Source organism: Marmota monax, unplaced genomic scaffold (genome assembly GCF_021218885.2).
Source record: "Marmota monax isolate L192 unplaced genomic scaffold, Marmota_monax_Labrador192_F-V1.1 WCK01_AAM20220418_F8-fsc00005, whole genome shotgun sequence".
Lineage (NCBI taxonomy): Eukaryota > Metazoa > Chordata > Mammalia > Rodentia > Sciuridae > Marmota > Marmota monax.
Genome location: NW_026692254.1, coordinates 3,560,453 through 3,579,518, shown reverse-complemented (window position 1 = coordinate 3,579,518; position 19,066 = coordinate 3,560,453). Strand labels below are relative to the sequence as shown.

At 47.5% G+C, this 19,066-nt stretch overlaps 1 protein-coding gene across 4 annotated transcripts in view; it reads left to right on the top strand.

The window, feature by feature from the left end:
* Positions 1-19,066, top strand: part of Rrbp1 (ribosome binding protein 1) — a 66,055-nt gene that overhangs the window by 34,426 nt on the left and 12,563 nt on the right. For all 4 annotated transcript variants that reach the window (XM_046434541.2, XM_046434545.2, XM_046434531.2 and 1 more), the window contains exons 3-10: positions 3,840-3,988; positions 5,113-5,235; positions 7,691-7,843; positions 8,862-8,980; positions 11,029-11,182; positions 14,708-14,846; positions 16,748-16,917; positions 17,028-17,062. In XM_046434541.2, the coding sequence (XP_046290497.1) occupies positions 3,840-3,988; positions 5,113-5,235; positions 7,691-7,843; positions 8,862-8,980; positions 11,029-11,182; positions 14,708-14,846; positions 16,748-16,917; positions 17,028-17,062 (1,042 nt within the window). The remainder of the gene's footprint in view (positions 1-3,839; positions 3,989-5,112; positions 5,236-7,690; positions 7,844-8,861; positions 8,981-11,028; positions 11,183-14,707; positions 14,847-16,747; positions 16,918-17,027; positions 17,063-19,066) is intronic.

The window sequence follows — 19,066 nt, the reverse complement described above, 5'->3', positions numbered from 1 at the left end:
CTAAATGCCTTTTTGTAAGATAAATTTAATTTTAGGTTATAAAGCCTTCCTGTGTGGTCACAGAAGGCAGTGTAGTTTTGAAGTTTGGGGCTTTGAGCACATTTTCTGAGCCACTGCAAGCTTCTTGGTGGGGAGCTCTAGAAGCACAAGGCTCTGCTTACTTAAGTTTAGCATCTTGAGTAAGGACAATGGTGTGAGGCTAGAGCAAGGGGATCCCCGACTCTGGTGTTCTGTCCCACCTATCTTCTTGGACAGATTTGGCCATGGAGGGGATGGTTCCCAAGCTTCACCCTTGCATGACTTCTTCATTCCTTTGTTTGTTGAGAATAGGCAATGGGCAGGGGGCTCTCTTTAGAAGGGGGTCAAGGTCTTATATTCTTCATTGGGTCCTTGAAGGCTGGTCCTGTGAATTTATTGTTCAGTGCTTTACCTTGTGCCAGGCGTTGTCTCAAGCATGTTGCAGTATACTATCTGCAGCCACACTGTTAGGAAGGAATGATTATTACCCCTACTTCACAGAGAAAGAGAGGCGGGGGGGGGGGGTTGCGGTTAAGCCCCTTGTTCAAAGAACTCAGGAGGGAAGGAGTTGAGTTAAAAGTTATAGCCCAGGCCACCTGGCTACAAAGGCCTTGCTCTGGCCAAGGGAAGAGGTAGCCTGCAGACTGAACCTGATCCATGGATGTATTTGTTCAGCCACATGGTGGTTTTATTAATTTATTTTTTATTGAGTTAGATGTGAGCATTGAGGGTCAGGAGGTACACATGAAAATCTTATTTCTAATCTCTTGGACAAGTCTGTAGCTCTGAGGGTTCTTGGGAGTCGTCACCTGGAGATAAGGTAACACACTAGGACCACCCAGTTGAGGGGAAGCTTATCCCCTGGGACCAGGCCTGTGAGGACATTTGTCATAACACCTGTCTTGCTGTGTCCACGACCAGGCAAGGGTCTGATGATACCATCACAGCAAGACACAGCCTGCATCTCCTTCACTCTTCTGTTCCCTCCTCCTCCTCCTCCTCCTCCTCCTCCTCCTTCTGCAAGCCTCCTGGCCTGTCCTTCCTTGGACTTTGAGACCCACCAAGAAGGGGCAAAATCTGAGTGTAGCAGCTGCCCCTCAGGGAGCTGGTCTCCTCTAAAATTCCCTGCCCCTATGCTTTTTTGAACCCTGTGGCTTAACATATACATATCTTTGGCATATATTTTGGATTGATTTTAGTGCCTTAAAAGTTCACAATACCAAGTCCTTAAGTATTTGTTGGGAGACCTGAGTGAGGTATCAGGCATATGTTAGGCTCCTGTGGGTATGATGTTTGTGATTCACTGAGAAGCTCAGAAATTCTGATTCCTGCTTCTAAGTGCTTGCCTTTTTTTTTTTTTTTTCAGTTTTACTGCCCCTGATTTGGGGAGAATAGAGGTGGTGCAATTCTTACCTAAAATATTTAATGAAGAAAGTTTTGTGAAGTTAATGGCTCTCTAAAAATAACCTAAAAGGGAGTGTTTGTGTAAGCATGGAGAAGTTTCTGTGAAAGTTTCTGTCGGGGTGAGGAGGCAGAGAAGAGTGTTCAGTTTTGCTCTGCATAGCTTAGGATTATTTTACTTGTTATAAGTTGCTTATATTTTTAAATTAAAATGTCTAAAAATTTTTAATATAATTATACTAGAAAGTTTTTAATAAAGAATTCATTAGAATACCACTGGAAGAAGACCCTAGTAAACATTGTGGACAGAGCATGCAGGAGTGCATACACGTGCCAAGATTGGGGAGGCATCTGGCTGGGGCGAAGCCTGTGAGGAAAATGGTGTTCACTAGCAAAGCCTCCTCCAGTGGTGTTATCCAGATGTTCCCCTGGTGGAGTGGGGCCATAGGGCCTGACAAAGTGTCTTCAAAGACTGAGGCCAGAGTCCTCAGTCACCTGGGACCCTTTTCAGAGACAGTGCCTGCCAGGATTTCAGCAGGAAGCATTTTAGAGGTCCCCAGAACTGGAAAGGAGTAGAGGCTACAGTCCAGGAGAAATATAGTGTGAGCTGCAGCCATGTGCCACTTACGTAACCGAAATGCTCCTCGTGAGCCACTTAACATAGGCCAAGAAGAAACAAATGAAATGTATTTTAATGACATATTTAGCCCAATTTATCCAAAACATTATTTCAATAAGTAATCGATATATAAAATTATTACATCTATTTCACACTTTTTTTTTAAACTCCAAGTCTTTGAAATCCCATATATACTTTCCACTTGTAGCATATCTCAAATCTCACAAGCCACATTGCAAGTGCTCAGTGGCCACGGGTGGCTGGAACTTTCTGAATCAGAAAAGGAGATGTTTCTGCAGCCATCGGCTGGACATAGGCTTTCATGGCTGTCCTGCCTCTTCTGCAACTCCCTGTGTCTTTGAATAGGTGGTCTTCTTCTCCTGGACAGTGCTGACAGTGAACATGCATCTGGAGGCTGAGGGGGGAAACGAGAAACCATAGCCAAAATGGTACCAATGGGGGTGTCTTCTGAGGGTGAGCTCACAAGGGGTCTTTATGTATTTATTTACTTATTTTTGCCTTGTCTATACTCAGAATTTTCTCTTGTGTGCATAAGTTTATAATTAAAATTATTTTATATACAGATATCCCAGTGTAAAGAAAGAAGGGGGCATACCCTCCCATACCCATTTTTGTGGCACTTACCAACTCTTAGGCCTTCAATGTCAACCACATTCTTTTTAATCTCCCAAGCTTCACCAGGGTAAGAAGTTATAAAATAAAAGGTGTTCATAGCAACCAGCTCGCCCACATCCCGCATTCCCCTTATTAAGGTATCATGCTAAGTGCCTTAACTTGTAATGAAAATATTGTGACTGGTAAGTAAAAATATTGTGACAAGTCAGAAAATTCGAGGTTGCTATAGAAACCTTTCCCATTTTTTGTCCCTGTAAGGTGGGCTTAGCTGAAGGTGCTGCTGCAGGCTGCTCTCTTTTTGTTGTTGTTTCATCTTGTTTTAGCTCATTTTTGGCCCTCTGTTTTAGCCATGGTGCAGATTTGGGCCTCAGTGGAAGGAATTGCCTTAGCATTTCAGGCAAGGCACCTCAGTTTACCCTTTCTTACCTCCAGGCTGCAAGAGAACTGTGATGAGAGCACACTGTGCATGGGGAGCAGGAGGGTGGTGAGGAGTTCTTCATTAGTGATAATTGGTTTTTGGTGAATGGCTCTGTGTCCTTTAGGAAGTCATTCAGGTACCACCGAGTAGACAAGCCCATTCTGGAAGAGTCTAGCCCAGTTTGTCCTTTCCCCAAACCTGTCACTGATTAAGCTTCATTCAGGGAGTGTTGGAAATAGAGTGTTTGACCCTGGATGCATGGGAAGCAGCCTCCCTCATTTTCCATCCTTCTGCGTGGCTTGGGGTATGCCATCCTGGGGGGTCTGCAAGTGGTCAATGAAGGATTCCCTGAGCAGTCAGAGCCTATAGGAACACAGGGACATGTTAGTTAAGGGAAAATCTTCTGGAGTTGTACAGGGTGAGAACTAGACCAAGGTGTTTGCTAGAAAAAAAGGAGTGGAGAAGGGGAGAAAAAACTTTGGGAAAAGTACCCCTTGCTTAATTCTGCATCCTGATGATAAAGGGATGTTACTCCATCCCAGGCTGGGGTTTTCTCTTCACAAGTTAAAAAGGGCAATGCAGGGTACCATGGTTTGTTCATTTTCAATGCCCTGAAGGAGCACAATGCCACCAGCCTGCTAAACCCAGGCAGAGGGACAGACCAGATCCTTTTCCTTCTCATGGGCTTTGTTATGGCGTCTGTCATTTTGGGGAGTGAATATAATGCTCTGCTCCTTCCTATTTCAGTGTCCCTGGATTCCAATAGCCCTCTGTACCTGCCTTACAAGACACTGGTCTCCACGGTTGGAAGCATGGTATTCAATGAGGGTGAGGCCCAGCAGCTCATTGAGATCCTGTCTGAGAAGACTGGCATCATTCAGGACACCTGGCATAAGGTGGGCCCATTCAGAGACCATTGTAGTGGGCTGGGACTGGTGGCCCCTCTCCACTGCCCTTTCAGGGACCACTGAGCTGTAGTGGTTGCCTGGTCCTAGACACCTCCATCACCGGGAGATATTCATCAACCATGCTTGCTTGCCAGGCTACAGAGAGAATTTTCCTAAAACATTCTTCACATCTTCCTGGCTGGACCTAGCCACTCCTGCCCATGCACAAGTCGCATGAATCACCCTGAAAATGCTTTGGCTTCTGCCACAGCCTGGCTACCAAAATGGGAAGCCTCTTAAGAGTCAAGAGGCCGACCTCTGCATTACAGGGAGTCTGGGGAATAGAACACACAAGGTAGGGCCTCACTGATCTGTGGCCAGAGCTCAGAGTGTGGGAAGGACGGTGTAGGAACACTGGGTGAGAGAACCTGATGGTGAGCCCTGAGGAGCTTCTCTGATGGACCTCATGCTATCAGGCAAATTCTGAGTCTTACCCTTTGGTGCCTCTGCCCCAGAAATGCTGTGTGCATGTGTTTCTTTCTTAGCCAAAGTCTGGAGTCAAGGTAACTTTTCTGGAGTATTTAGTGGCTAGAGGTTTTGGGGGTTCCCTGAGAGCTAGGCTGGGAGCTTCTTTCCTGACGCCAGTGGGAGTTAATTCCTTTCTGTCGCTGGGGGGTGTCATGCATCATGTATAATCTCAATGATACTGGGAGTTCCTTGCTCAGTGAATGTTGGGGGTCTACTGGGCATGAGTATTGAAGGAGTTCAGGGTAACCACACAAGAGACTCAGTTCAGGCCACTGTCTCCAGAGTACACCTCCCTCTGGCCCCCTGGGCTGCAACCAGTGGCCTCCAGACTGCACATACTGGCTCAGGGGGCTGGAAATATGGGGATCCTAAGTACTGCCCCAGGAATCCCTATTGCAGAGGCTGAGTGGCTGAGCAGGGCCACCTTTTCTCCCTATAGATGCCTGGAGTTAGTGTGGACTTGCTTGCCTTGAAGCTTTTGTTTCCACTTCATCAGACCCTTGGGCCTCCCTCTTAACTGATTGCTTGGGGGTATGATGGGGGGAGGGGACAAGCAAATTGTCTGTCAATCCCCTGTATTAACATTGGCTCCATGGCATTTCTAGGCCACTCAGAAGGGCGACCCTGTGGCAATTCTGAAACGCCAGCTGGAAGAGAAGGAAAAGCTGCTGGCCACTGAGCAGGAAGATGCAGCTGTTGCCAAGAGCAAACTGAGGGAACTCAATAAGGTACAGCCCAATCAGGGAGGCGAGCCCACTCAGGAAGCACACCTTCTAGTCCCTTGCCGGCCCCTCCGTGGGCCATGATTGTGCTTGATCATGATAACCAGGCCAGGATCAGCTCTGAGACAGGCAGCTTTCCTATCCAACTTGCATGCTAGGCATGGAGCTGTTATCAAGCCTGTGACTGATGGGGCTGGAGATTACATGCTGTCTTTGAAGAGTCCAGGGGTGAGGTTGGGTCGGGAGCAGAGTGGGTTCTTTCTTTATGGTTGCAGGAACATGCAAGTCAAGCAAAGATTGGGGACCTCAGTTTATCATGGAGATGAACCTGGTCAATCTCATGGTGACAGGGGAATATTCTAGAAAGGAGAGTGGACACAGTTGTTCTAAGGTTTTTTTCCTTGAAAATTGGGGCAGGGAGGCAAAAGGCACTGCTTTTCTCCTTTTTTTCTGATGTCAGTGTAATGATGGGCTAGTAAGCAGCTGGCTCCTTAGAACTAGCCCATGGAGGGTCAGGGAAGAGTTGTACTCTGAATGGTAATTGGTAATGGGTTTGCAGTGCTATGGGAGTGAACTGGGGGATCAGTCAAAATGGGTCAGGATTGAGGCGTAGGGGGCTGCTCTTCCCTCTGCCTAATTCATTGGGGTCTGTCCCTGGTTTGTCTGTTTTTGAGGGGTGAGTCCTGATGCTCTAGCCTTCATGGAGGAAATGCTTGGCAGGGCAAGGGGAGCCTTCTGCAGGGATGGTCTTGCCTGCTTTGAAAGCTATCTTTTCCCTGAAGAGACCTGCAGGCATGCTCTTGCCCTCTGCCCACCTACCTGCCAGTGGGGAGATGGCCTAGGTTGAGGAGGGTTCAACACCATCTTGGCTGCAGTTCTTCCTCTAGGCACTTCCATCTGCTCACTTGAGAAGAATTGGAAATGAAATAATTTTATTGTTCATTCAGGGGATGTACCTCTGAGCCAGACAAGAAAGTTCTTTGGGTGGGGGGACAGGCTGGAGAGCAGAAGAGCCTTTGGATGTTTACTCTTTGTGTTTTACCCAGAAGCAGAAACCAACCAAACAAACAGACAAGGCTCCCATGACCTTCCCTAGTGCCCAGTGACCTATCCATCCATGTTGTTTTCTTTCTTTTTTCCAAGATGTATCTACACATGATCTTTGCTTGAACCACCCTGGGTTATTGATCAGATGCAGGGCAGCTAGAGCCACTTGCCCTTGTTCACCAGTGTCAGTTATGCACATCTCCTCCTGACTCAACACACATCATGCTGGAGTTAAGCCTAGGCTGTGACAAAGAGTATTACACCACAGTATTTGGCCAGTCCTGCGAATCAGAACTTTCCTACCACTCAAGAACTAACTGACTAGCATTCCCACTGATTAAGAGTCCATTTTTCTGTATCCTTTTTCTAAACCAAGTTGAGAAATTTTATGAAAATTTAAGTGACAGGAATCGGGGGGTGTTTACATTGCCAGCTGGTTTTGCCTGGCTAGTGACCTGTAGCTGCCCCCTTTTTATTTAGAATGGGCTTTGTGGTGAGTCACATTTGTGGTGAATTGTGTCCCTCTTTCCTATTATGGGGTCACTGTCCACAAAGGACAGGGTGGCAGGTGTGAGGGAGGGAGTGCCCCTTGTTGTTGGCCCCCTTAGATGTGGCCCCTGTGCTTGCTGGCCATTCAGTACCCAAGATCTTCCTCAGAGGTAGCTGCATGACACAATTTCCAAACCACAGTCCAGACACCTTAATCAGGTCGAGACACGTATCCTGTCCACCCCTGTTGGGGAAGTAGAATTTTTCCCTTAGTAGGAGCTGCAGAGATACAGCCTATGATTTTTATTCCCCTTCTCACCTGCCAGCCTTGACTCTGGGGCAAAAGAAGTTTAACAGTATGTCCAACCACAGCTCTCTGTCTCCTGACCACATTCCGGTCTCTGCAGCCTGAGGAGGTCCTCTTGAGCTTCCAAATGCTTATCTGTCCCAAGAGGATGCCCTTTAGGCTCTGCCAGTGGCTCCTAATCTTCAGCCCCAAGTCTACACCCTGAGCTCCACGTCCCTCCCACCCCACTTCTGGCCTTCCTCCCCTTCCCTGTTGCTCACTTGTGCCCCACGTGTCCTACCTTTGCTTACCTCCTGACCCAAGAGGAGGTTGTTGTCACATATCTGTGTGTGGTAGACTTCAAGCCTTGGGAAGCAATCTCTCTGGCCACAGAGGCTGAGACCAGCTGTAGCTGAGAGAAAACCTTTGTTGGCATTTTATATCTTCCTCTAATTAAAAGTAGTTAAATGTTTGTAGATGCATTTGGCCACTTTTCTTCCCTGTACTCCTGGAGTAGCTCAGTGGTAGCTATAACCTTGGGTTCAAACCCCAATACTGCCAAAGAAAGAAAAAGAGAAAGAGAAGAAATCTGACCTCATCTCTGCTCTGCTGACCAGTCCTTCTTTCCAATTCTCCCAGGAGATGGCTGCAGAAAAGGCCAAGGCAGCGGCTGGTGAAGCCAAGGTGAAAAAACAACTGGTGGCCCGGGAACAGGAGATTGCAGCTGTGCAGGCTCGCATGCAGGCCAGCTACCGTGAGCATGTGAAGGAGGTGCAGCAGCTGCAGGGCAAGGTATGGAAGGGGACAGGCTTAGTGCAAGGTCTGCCCAGGGCTGAGGATGCCTGCAGGGGCCTGGGGCTATGGCATTTGGCTAAATGGTGCCAGGGAGCCCGTTATGTGTGCATTTTATGTTAATAATCAGAAAGGCATAAAATATATTTTAAAGAACACTTCCAAAAGAGCCTAGCCTCAGGTTGGAGGTAGAGCACTTGCCTAGCATGTGTGAAGCCCTAGGTTCAATTCTCAGCCCTGCGTATAAATAAATGAATAAAATAAAGGTCCATTAACATCTTAAAAATTAAAAAAAAAAAAAAAAAAGAGCCTAGCCTCAAGTGGCCAGCATTGTGTCCCAGTTCGTGGGGGCCCACCATGGACCAAGGTGTTAGCTTCCAAATGAACCTGGAATAATGTCAGCTCCACCTTCTCCAGATATTGTTGGGATGATTCTATAAAATAGTAGGCCTGATATTCCATAGCTCCAGGATGGCCCCAGCACATCTTTGCCGGGCTGCTGCCTGTCCAGGCTGGCCTTCCTTGTCAGAGCCTGAAGATTAATCTCCTGACACTTGCCCTTTGCTTGGTCCATGGCTGCCTCCCCATTGCACATCTCAGGAGGTGCTAGGGAGGTTAGAGGGTCAGAAATGACTCTTTCTCATTTCTGGTAGTTGTGGCTTATCACTATATACTTTATCTCAGAAGAGTCAACCCGTGTGACTTTGGAGGCAGACATGCATGGAGTGGTTCTGAGGCTCTTAGCTGAGTGCTCAACTGGAGTTCAGGCTGAGTTCTGAGAACAGTGAGGAGGAAGAAAGGGTGTGTTGCTTCAGGTTACACTTAGCTTTGAGCTCCTGACACTGGAGCTATGCCATTTTCAGTCCTCTTATTTTATAGCATTTTCCCAACCTCTATGTGGAGCAAGTGGAGCCTCTGGGGTTTTCTGTTGGTGAGCTGTGACCTCACTAACCCTACCCCAGAGATCTATTTTCTTGATATGGTCAACACTCTTATGACCTTGTTAATGACTTTTTAGATCCGAACTCTTCAGGAACAGCTGGAGAATGGCCCTAACACCCAGCTGGCCTGCCTGCAGCAGGAGAACTCTATCCTGAGAGATGCCTTGAACCAGGCCACAAGCCAGGTAGAGAGCAAGTAAGTTGAGCATCCTATGCAGATACCACTATGTCACATTCCAAGGGCTTTGGAATCCAGGTGACTCTGTAGGTCTCTTGCAAGGCCGTCACAGTGCACTCTAGTTCTTACTGAATGTGGGGTTGGCCTGGCTGCGGGTGTGTTTCTGCCCCCTCCCTGTGTTGGGCTGCATCCCAAGCTTCCATCTTTTGTGTGGGTTTTGAGCAGCTGAATCTTCTGGTAGGTGGCCTGGTACCTTTCAGGTGGTGAAGATTTCAGCAAGAGTCAGGGTGCTCTAACCTTAGGCTGGCCTTGCTAGCATGCATGGTATCAGTGGGATCATGCACCCTCAGCCCCTGGCTGCTGCCAGCTTCTTGCTTTCCTGGAAGAGTGAAACTTGCCCAGTGCCCATCTTCATAACATGCCCCATGGAGGGCTTCATAAAACTCCTGGTTGTGACCTAGAGTATCAAGGCCAAGCTGTTCGTCCAGGATGAAAGTTTGTTGGTTGTGTGGGGACCTCAGTTCTCCACTGGCAGTGCCCTCTTCCATTCTTACACCCTGGTAATGAATACTGTTGTATAGTACACAGGCCTGCCGAGTAAAATTCCTATTCTCTTGCCTCTGCTAAAATGTCACAGAGCCCACAGTGAGTTGGTCAGCTCTGGAGGGCAGCTCTTCACTTCTGCTGTTGAGTACAGCCATACTTTCTTCTCTTTCCCTGACTTGGGCCATCTCTTAAAAAACCCAGTGTGCTGTCTATCCATGTGCTTGTCTGCCTTCTTTTGGCTTGAAGTGCCCTGTAGGGACTTTAGACTTTATGGGGTTCTGTTATCCCCAGAGCATGTCCTCCTACCAAGAGAGGACTGGCTAAGGCAGAAAGCACTGGCACTCATCATGTAGCCAGGAGTCAGATGGGGAGAGTCTTAGTACAGGAGCTGGGCAGGGAAAGAAGTCTAGCCATGCCTTTTTGGTGGCTCCCCTAGAGTGAAGGGAGGCCTAACAGCTATTTTCCCATGCTGTCCTTCTATCAAGGTCACCTCCAGGTGTGTGTGCACATCTTCATTTCCTCCCTGACACATCAGTGTCTAGAGGTTTTTGACTGCCATTTCCTCAAAAGCCACAGCACAAGAGGAGCATGGGGCTCAAGAACACGCTGGCTTCCCTGACACAGAATCTGTTTGTGGCCTCCTTACTGGGAAAAGCTCTAAAGCATGGGGACTTGTCAATCTGGATGTGGTGACTGTGCCTCTTATCAGGCTGGAAGCCCCGCCTGGTGTTGGGTTTTTTCAGCTCCAAAGCAGTCCCAAGGGGCTGCTACCCAGCCTCCCACTTCCACCCCAGGTTGCTTGAGTCTTGGCATTATAAAGCACAGGAGCTGGTGCAAATGAGGAAACTCAAGTCAGAAAGGTGGGACCCCACCTGTCAGCAGAGCAAGACTGGCCTTGACCAGGTTTTGCTACCTGTCTGGTGGTGTCTTATTGTCAATTCATGCTTGCAAAGGAGCAGGCCTACAGCTGCCCTCCTTTCATCTTAATCAAGTTTCCTTCTATAACTCCAAATATTGCTCTCAGGTCCTGAGAACCACTTTGAAGTGCATGCAGTGTTGAAGGGTCTGCTTCATAAGTGCCTTGGGCTATGGCTGAGGATGGTTTCCCTGGCCTGGCCATGGTTGTGTAGGCCAGTGGAGTGGGACACATGGCTTCTGCAAGCTGCTGCCCTGCCCTGCAGGTAGCAAGGCATGTTTACCTCATCTGCAGCTCTTTTGTACCCAGGTCAGCAATGAGAAGAGTATCTGACCCTTTTTCTATGTGAATTTCCAGTAGTTTCTGAGCTCCTGTGGGAGGCTTTGGCACATAATTTGCCCTTTGCTCTCTCTGGTCCATATGCTATATTGGTAAAACAACATCTTTGACAAAACACACACCAAACTTCACATGGATGATAATGCAAAAGAGGCCTTGGTGATGGCTCCAAGATGTGAGCACCTACTTCAAAAAAGAGCAGATATACCAGAGAGGCATAGGCCACCTATCATCCGTTTCTCAGGGACCTGTGACTGTCTTGCAGGCAGAATGCAGAGTTGGCAAAGCTCCGGCAGGAGCTCAGCAAGGTCAGCAAGGAACTGATGGAGAAGTCAGAGGCCTCGAGGCAGGAGGAACAGCAGCGGAAGGCTCTGGAAGTGAAGGCAGCTGCCTTTGAGAAGCAGGTCCTACAGCTGCAGGTGAGTAGGGGTGCCTCAGTGCCCCCGTTCACTGCCCATTGAGCCTGTCTGCATTATGGGGATGGGCAGGGCTTGTAGCCACACTAAGTCATCCCTTTCTAGCCATGAGTAACAGATGGAGATGTAGGCAGTTCTTGATCCCTCAACCCTAGCTAGCCTCATTAATAAAAGTGATAGTATTAAATGGATGCTTTCTATGTGCTAAGCATTAAATGGATGCTTTCTATGTGCTAAGCTTTGTTTAGAGCATTTTATAAACATTGTAACTCTGTGAGGTACCTACTCTTAGTGTTTGCATTTTACCCATAAGCACATTTGAGGCACAAAGAAGTTAGCAATCATATTTAGGACACTGTAGAGGCAGGATTTGAACCCCCTGAGTCTAGCTCTAGATCTGTATTTATCCTCCCATATTTGCCACCATTGTGATCCTGCAGTTGTGGAGAAGCCAGTGAACTAACTGCTTCGAGGACAGGTGGGATTTTCTTCTTTCTTAGCCTTTGGATATAGCTAAAATCTGTTTTCCCCAGGAGTGTGCCCTTTCTCCTTCAAAGAGAAGAAGGTTTTTCCCTTAGTGCACTGGGCATCATCTAGCATGTTTTCCTCAGCCCGGGGGCTTTGCTGCCCACAGGTCTGATGATTTCCAGTGTTTCCACTGGCTTATGTCAGGGAAGGTTGACCAGGCTTGGGGCAGTTACCTTAGGCATGAGGAGCTTTGATAACATACTCATGTGGAGGTTAAATCACTGGAAAACAAGGAAATCCTGGTGACTCAAGGGGCTTTGGGTTGTTTTTTCTGCTGTATCATCGAAACCAAGCTATGGGACTAGAATAGCCAGATATGAAATTCTAAGACTGTTTGAATGGATACAAGATACTAAAAGAGAACATAACAAACACAGTTAGAATTTGGGTGGAATCAAGATGGATAACTTGGTATTTTCTGATTTTTGTATAAAGCAGACCACTGAGATCAGATTCTTGGAAGTGGGCCTGGCTGTGGTTATATTTTAAAGGCTCCCAGGTGGTTCTGATGCATCTGAGGAAGGACTTTTCACTATTGCAGCCTGGTTTTCTGTCACATGTCATTCCTAAGGGTGGAGGCCTGGCCCTGGCTCTTACCAGCAAATTACCACCTGCAGATGTCTGCTGCCCCTGTAGGTCTCTGGACTCTCATCCACAGCCTGGGCCTATACAGAGGAGTCCATTCTTTCTAGTTTAACACCACAAATTCTGTGGCATGTGGTCAGGGAGGTTGAGGGTTGTGGCATTGTCCCTCATGATATTGATAGTGAAGGCCCCTGGCCGCAGCTACTGGATTCAGATTTCAGCAAGTTATTTCAGAGCCTCAGTGTCGTCCTGTGGGGTAGTTGTGGGGATGTCCTGGTAGTTGTGCTGACATACTCAGAGCCTAGACCTAGAACTCTACCTTGAGCAGAAAACAAGTTCAATAAATGCCAGGGTCCATTCAGGAAATTTCTCTGACTAGAAGTGTTGTAGGTTGTAGAAAGGGCCTTTCCCTGTTGTGCTGAAGTGGAAATGGGGCTCTTTCCATTTTATCCTTCTCTCACCTGAAGCGTCTTCACTGAGATCCAGCTCTTCAAGGACCAGGATGGGTGTGGCCTCCTGTGCTTACCTTGGGAACAGAGCTTTAACATCAGGAAGCAGACCCCCATCTCCTCCCCTCCCCTTTAGTGGTTTGACGAGGCCTATGTGAAGGAGAGTGCAAAGGGTCCTTTGAAAGTGCTGGTGGCACTTGTCTTGGCTTCTTGTTCCAGTGAGTGAACTGAATTTTAGAAACTCAGGAGCATTTTATACCAATCCCCAACCGGCCATGGGACCAGCTTTTGAAATTGCTCAGTGTGATTGGCTGTGTTGACTACCTTCTCCTTCCAGGCAACTGTGATTCTAAGATGTATGTTCATGGGTTCCATTGAAGATTCTAAGTTTTTGGTTCCAAAGGTGGGTGGATTGTTTGCTTGTTGCTGGAACCATTATTCTTTTTTTTTTTTTTATTTTAATATTTATTTTTTAGGTGTAGATGGACACAACACAATGCCTTTATTTTTATGTGGTACCGAGGATCGAACGCGGGTCCTGCCCGTGCTAGGCGAGCACTCCACCACTGAGCCACAATCCCAGCCCTGGAATCATTATTCTAATGAATGGAAAAACATTCAGTCTCCCTACAGCCCTTTCTTAAGAAAAAGAAAGGAAGAAATTGCTAGTAGTTTTCTCCAGTGACAATCTGGAAAAACCATCTCAGTGACAGGAGCAGAGCTAAGGATGTTGCAGCCCTGAGAGGGAGGCAGGGCCCAAGAGAAAAAGCTGGTCTGCTTCCTGGGGAGCCTGTGGCAGTCATTCCTTCCTCCTCTTTCATCCCTTGGAGTTAGAATGAAACTGACCCCTTGCTATATGCCAATGCAGAAAACATTGTGGACCCTAAAGCTGTCCTGATTTTGTCTTGTCACCTACAGTCTGATGCAATGACTTGACAACGACTTTTCTGGCTCCAGATCTACCTCTGCCTTCATGGTTCTCTTCAGAGCATTTAGTCTAGCACCATGTTGTGTAGCCATTGGGCTAAAGAGAAAGAAATTGGGGTGTGGTGATAGAAGCATGACTTGGAGCCTCACTTGGGTCAATGAGAGGCATTTATTGTCAGATCCTTCCTGGCCCTGTCCAAAATGAGCTTATTAATTCTGTAGCCAGGGATCTGGTCCTTTGGAGAATTAGTTTCTTTGAAGATATGGTGATGTCAGAGGCTTTGATCGACATTCTTATCCCAGAAGCTCAGTTTTGGGAATCATTGACTAGAGTGTCCATTGGAGTATTGATTGGGACCACCAGAGGTTGAGAGCATCCTGCCTGCCACTGAATGGGGAAATTGGGAAACATTCGGCACCTCAAAGCTATGTGTGGTTTTTAAACAAGGACCCAATGATGTGGAAGTCTGTAAGATACCAGATTGAAAAATATGAAATTGTCATTTTTGTGGAGGAAAGATTGAATACTGGCAGTTTTATGTGATTCATTCTAATATTAAATGAAAGAACTAAGAGAACTGCCATATTAATGATCCTAAGCATGTGTCACATCCATGTGGGTATAAATGCATATTGCTATAGGCAGGAGACCCAGCCAACTGTCTGCTTCTGGAGAAGGCATCAGGATTCCACTGGGAAACTCCTTATATACTTTGTTTGAATCAGTATCTTTGGACTTTTGCTACAAGCAAGTATTTACAAATCACTTGAATATAAAAAATATTGAAACTCACCTCACAACCCCCACCCCCCAAGTGGGAAATGCATGTAGGTCCCTGGCAGCTGCTTTTCTCACTGAAAGGATGCTGGGTGAAATTTGGGCAAATTCTAGGAAGTTTTTACGTTATACACAAATCAGAGACCATATGGGGCTTTGGTAAGGGCAGGAGGTAAAGAGTTTTGTTTTCTTCAACCTGGGAACTGATGAGGGCCCAGCCTCCTCCCGCCCTCACAGCCGTCTTTTCTCTGTCCTCTCCAGGTGTCTCACAAGGAGAGTGAGGAAGCTCTGCAGAAGCGCCTAGATGAGGTCAGCCGGGAGCTGTGCCGCACACAGACCAGCCATGCCAGCCTCCGGGCAGATGCCGAAAAGGCACAGGAGCAGCAGCAGCGGTTGGCAGGTAAGGGCAGTGTTCTGATGGCCCTTGCTCCTGGTGGGTCCCAAAGAAGTCTTCCGACTGTCCTATTGCCAAGGCCAGGCCTGTACCTACCCCCACACCCCAAAAGTTGAAGAGGCAGGGATGTCAGGACTGGCTGGAGTCACAGAGTCAGATTAAGAGCAGACTGTCCACTGGGTTTGGGGAGTAGGGCCTGCAAGGGCTGGATATAGAGGATGGTGCCTATGTGGGCTACTAGTGGGGTTGGGGTCTGGGGACAGAGGCAGGGCCTGCAAAGGTTGGTTACCCAGCAGGTGAGGCTGGTGAGAAGTTGACCCTCATTCACTAGTATTTCCTGAGCCACTGCCATGGGCACTGGGCTGGCAGGAATAGTGCCACCTGCAAGGACAGGGTTATGCAGCAGTGCCCTTTACACAAGGACTTAATCTGTGAAGGGACAGATGGTAAATACATTTGGCTTCCTGAGTCAAACAGTCTCCATTACAACTACTCAGCTCTGCAGCTGTGGACAAAAGTGTCCATAAACAATGTGCAAACAAGCAGCCTTGGCTATTCCCCCACACCCACTAGAGATGAAAACTATGGCATTTACCACTGAGCTACCCAGCCCTCCTATCCTTCCTCCCTCCCTCCCTTTCTCCCTTCTTTCATTTATTTATTTATTTTGAGACAGGGTCTCACTAAGGTGTCTAGGCTAGCTTCAAACTTAAGATCTTCCTGTTTCACTTCCTGAGTAACTCAGATTACAGATGTAAGCAACACTACACCTGGAAGGCTTGTCTTTTTGAATAAAACTTTGTTTATAAAATAGACACGGGGAGAGGAGCCTATAAGCCAGCTCACTGATCACTGGTCTAGAAGGCCTGGTGTGGCTTTAAACACAGGAGGCCTTTCTGAGGCAGGAGGGGTGTTTAAACCTAGATCAAAATGATGGAAGGGGTCAGTCCCATGAAGAGTAATTTAGTTAGCATAGACCCCTGAGAGGGGAATGAACTTGAACTTGGCCTTGGGGCTTCTTATTAGCTACAAAGCCACAAAGCAGGGTCCTGTGAAAAGTGTTAACAGGAAGGTCGGGGCAGGGGAATGGTACAATTTCATTTGCACTTCTGGGGTGGAGAATGGACCATGGGGGCAGGAGAGGCCCAGGGAGAATGGGCAGGCTTCTGTAATTGTCCAGAATGGTGACAGGGCTTGGCCTAGGTGATTACAGAGGTGCTGCTACTGATGGGGACAGATTTGGCATGTGGTGACTGTGGAGTCCCCTTGCTTTAGTAGTGGGAGAGAGGTAGAAAAGGGAAAACAGAGCAACCAGGATGAGACCTGGGAGGCCAGGAGGCGTGGTTTGAGTTGCTAAATTAGATTTTGTTTGGAAGTGGCAGGTGGCAGAGCCTGGGGTTGGGGATGAGGTCAGTCCTGGTGGAGACAGCAGTGTCACAGGCAGGTGGACTATACTCAGCCATGGGACTTTAAGATCACCTGAAGAAGAGGACAGCTCCTGAGTAAGGCCCCAGGATAGGCTCTGGGGAGTGTATAGCCCGAGATCCATATATAGTAACTTTCAAAATAGTTTCTGGCCATGTCACTCCTATCCGTGGTCTCAGCTAATATGAGCCAGAGTGTTCTAGAGAATGAATCTTCAGAAACTTCAACCAAAATCCATTTTAAATCTCTATCATTTTCTTATTAGTGGCCTTTGGGCATTTCATCTTGCCCTAATAGTCCTCAAGAACACTACCACTAGGCTGTGATTTTGTTCAGCGGTGATTTAAGAAGCCCCAGTGGTTAGAAAGTGTGTCTTAAGATCCCCAGGCACAGAGGAGGCTGGGGAGGGACAGCAGTCCTGGTATTCATCCCAGGCATTTCCAGCCCCTGACTTCTCTTTCCTTTTCCTTTTCCTGCAATAGAGATGCACAGCAAATTACAGTCCTCTGAGATGGAGGTGAAGAGCAAGTGTGAAGAGCTGAGTGGTCTTCATGGGCAGCTCAAGGAGGCCAGGGCAGAGAATACACAGCTCACAGAAAGGATTCGGTCCATTGAGGCCCTGTTGGAGGCAGGCCAAGCCCGGGATAACCAGGTCAGCCCACTCCTGGGAGGATACTGCTGAGGAAAGGGGCTCCCCTCCTGACTAGTTGCTGTACAAGTGAGCCTAGTGGAGATCAAGGAATTTTCTGTGTCTCGTTCCAGGCCAGCCAAGCTGAAGCCGACCAGCAGCAGATGCGGTAAGCTGGCAGGGCGGCTGTAGGGGGACCATAGGGCTCTTGTCCACTCACTTCAGCCTTAGCTGAGGTGACTGAAGGCTCCTGGAAGCTCAGGCTTTCGTTATGGCACTTGAGGCCCCCTTCTACTTCAGAGGCCCCCTTCTACTCCTGTCATTCTAGTGGTTTAGAGAACAGGAGACAGGTCTGGGCAGGCAAACGGTCACCTTTGCAAAGAGCTATGTATGTATTCTCTGTTGCTATAACAAAATACCTTAGGCTGGGTACTTTATAAAGAATAGATGTATTAGCTCATGGTTTTGCAGGCAGAAAATCCAAGATTGGGCAGCTCCTTGTGTTTGACCTCTGGTGAGGGCTGATAGGAGAGCATGAAAGAAGAAGCATGCACATGGTGAGCCAGGAAGCCAGAAATAGGGGCAGGGCCAGTCTTATTTTTTTAATAGCAACTCACTGTCAGGAACCAACTCACTCAGTGAAACCAGCATCAGCCCCTTCTTAAGGCAGCACTCCCAGTGACCTAGCTGTCTCCCACTAGGCTCCACCTCTTAAAGGTCCCAGCACCTCTTAATTACTCCCATCAGGGAATAAGCTTCCAAGACATGAACCCGGGGTGTGTGTGTGGCGGGGGAACGGGACAAACCACATCCAAACCATAGCAAGCTCTGTGCCCACTCTCAAGGAGCAACACCTATCTGTGTGAAGAGTGGCAAGTGCTTCAGTGGGTTGGGGGCAGACTTCTTGCCAGCTGTATCCATCCATGTTCTCCTTCTGTTGATAGATGTTTTCAAGTCCTACTGAGCCAGACTCACAGGGTAAATTGTGACCATTTTGTAAGATAAACTTTAAAAGGGAAAAACAGGAATTAGTATGTCATCTAATGACTATATGCCAGGTAGTGGGCTGGGAGCTTGATGAGCTGTTTTTAAGAATTTTATAGAAGAAGAAAAACAGTTGAATACTGAAATATATATGTATTTTTAAGTTGACCACTCTGAAATGGTCTCAAGTTTATGTGTGCCTGCATGTGTCTATCAATGGATCCAAATCTAAGAGGAATGAATCCAGAATCAAGGCAAAAACAAGGAACTACGGACACTTAAAGATGGGGTGTTTTTAGCAGAATAACAATGAATATTATATCCTCATCAAGTGAATTCCTCAATGATAAGGTTTTTGTTTTATTGATTTTTTTATGTCTAATCAGAGTGTCTTTATGGAATGAATAATGAATAAATAAGAACCGGTAAAGAAATAAACTGATATCGAATGACAGAAAAATGGTTGGATACCTAGATGGATGAACTGATGTTCATCCATCTCCTGTGGGGGAAGACTGGCTGATTAAAAGGCAAGAGATTTTAGGGACTGAGGTCTATAAATCAAATGGGGAAATGGTTGCGGTCCAGGCTGTCTGCTGGACCAGAGGTTTGGGATGTTGGAGGAATGTAGAGCTGACCTTGCCACGGGGCTGTTTTCCTTTGTTTATGATGACTTCATTGCTGGCCAGATCTCATTTTCCCTCAGTCAGCAGCCCCAGTCCTGGACTTTTTTGCTCAGGGACTGCTTGCTGTTGCTAAGGCCAGAGCTGACACCTGGGTGGAGTGACTGAAATCAGGGAACAGAGTCCTTGTGACCATCAACTCTGGGACAGGTGTTCACAGTCTTGAGAGGTGGGTCCTGGCTGCCATGGCCAGGGTTCCCTTGAGCATTGGGTGGGATGAGCCATGGAGTATGTCTTTTCTCTCTGCTCAAACACTTCTGGACACATTCTAGGATATCAGCCAATAAGATCCCTTTATTCTGGCCATTGTTGCCAAAGAGTCGCCTACTACTATGCTTCTCAGCAGGTACAGCTTCCTAGGCATATAGCCTGTGTTCCTCAGCATCCCTAGGGCTCTCTGGTTTGGGGACTGGAGAAAGAACCCAGCCGCCTTCTTGTGGAAGACCCAGAACCCAACCCTTCCCTTCTTCCTTTCCTAGGAAGCATGGGTAAACTTTATTTCTCAG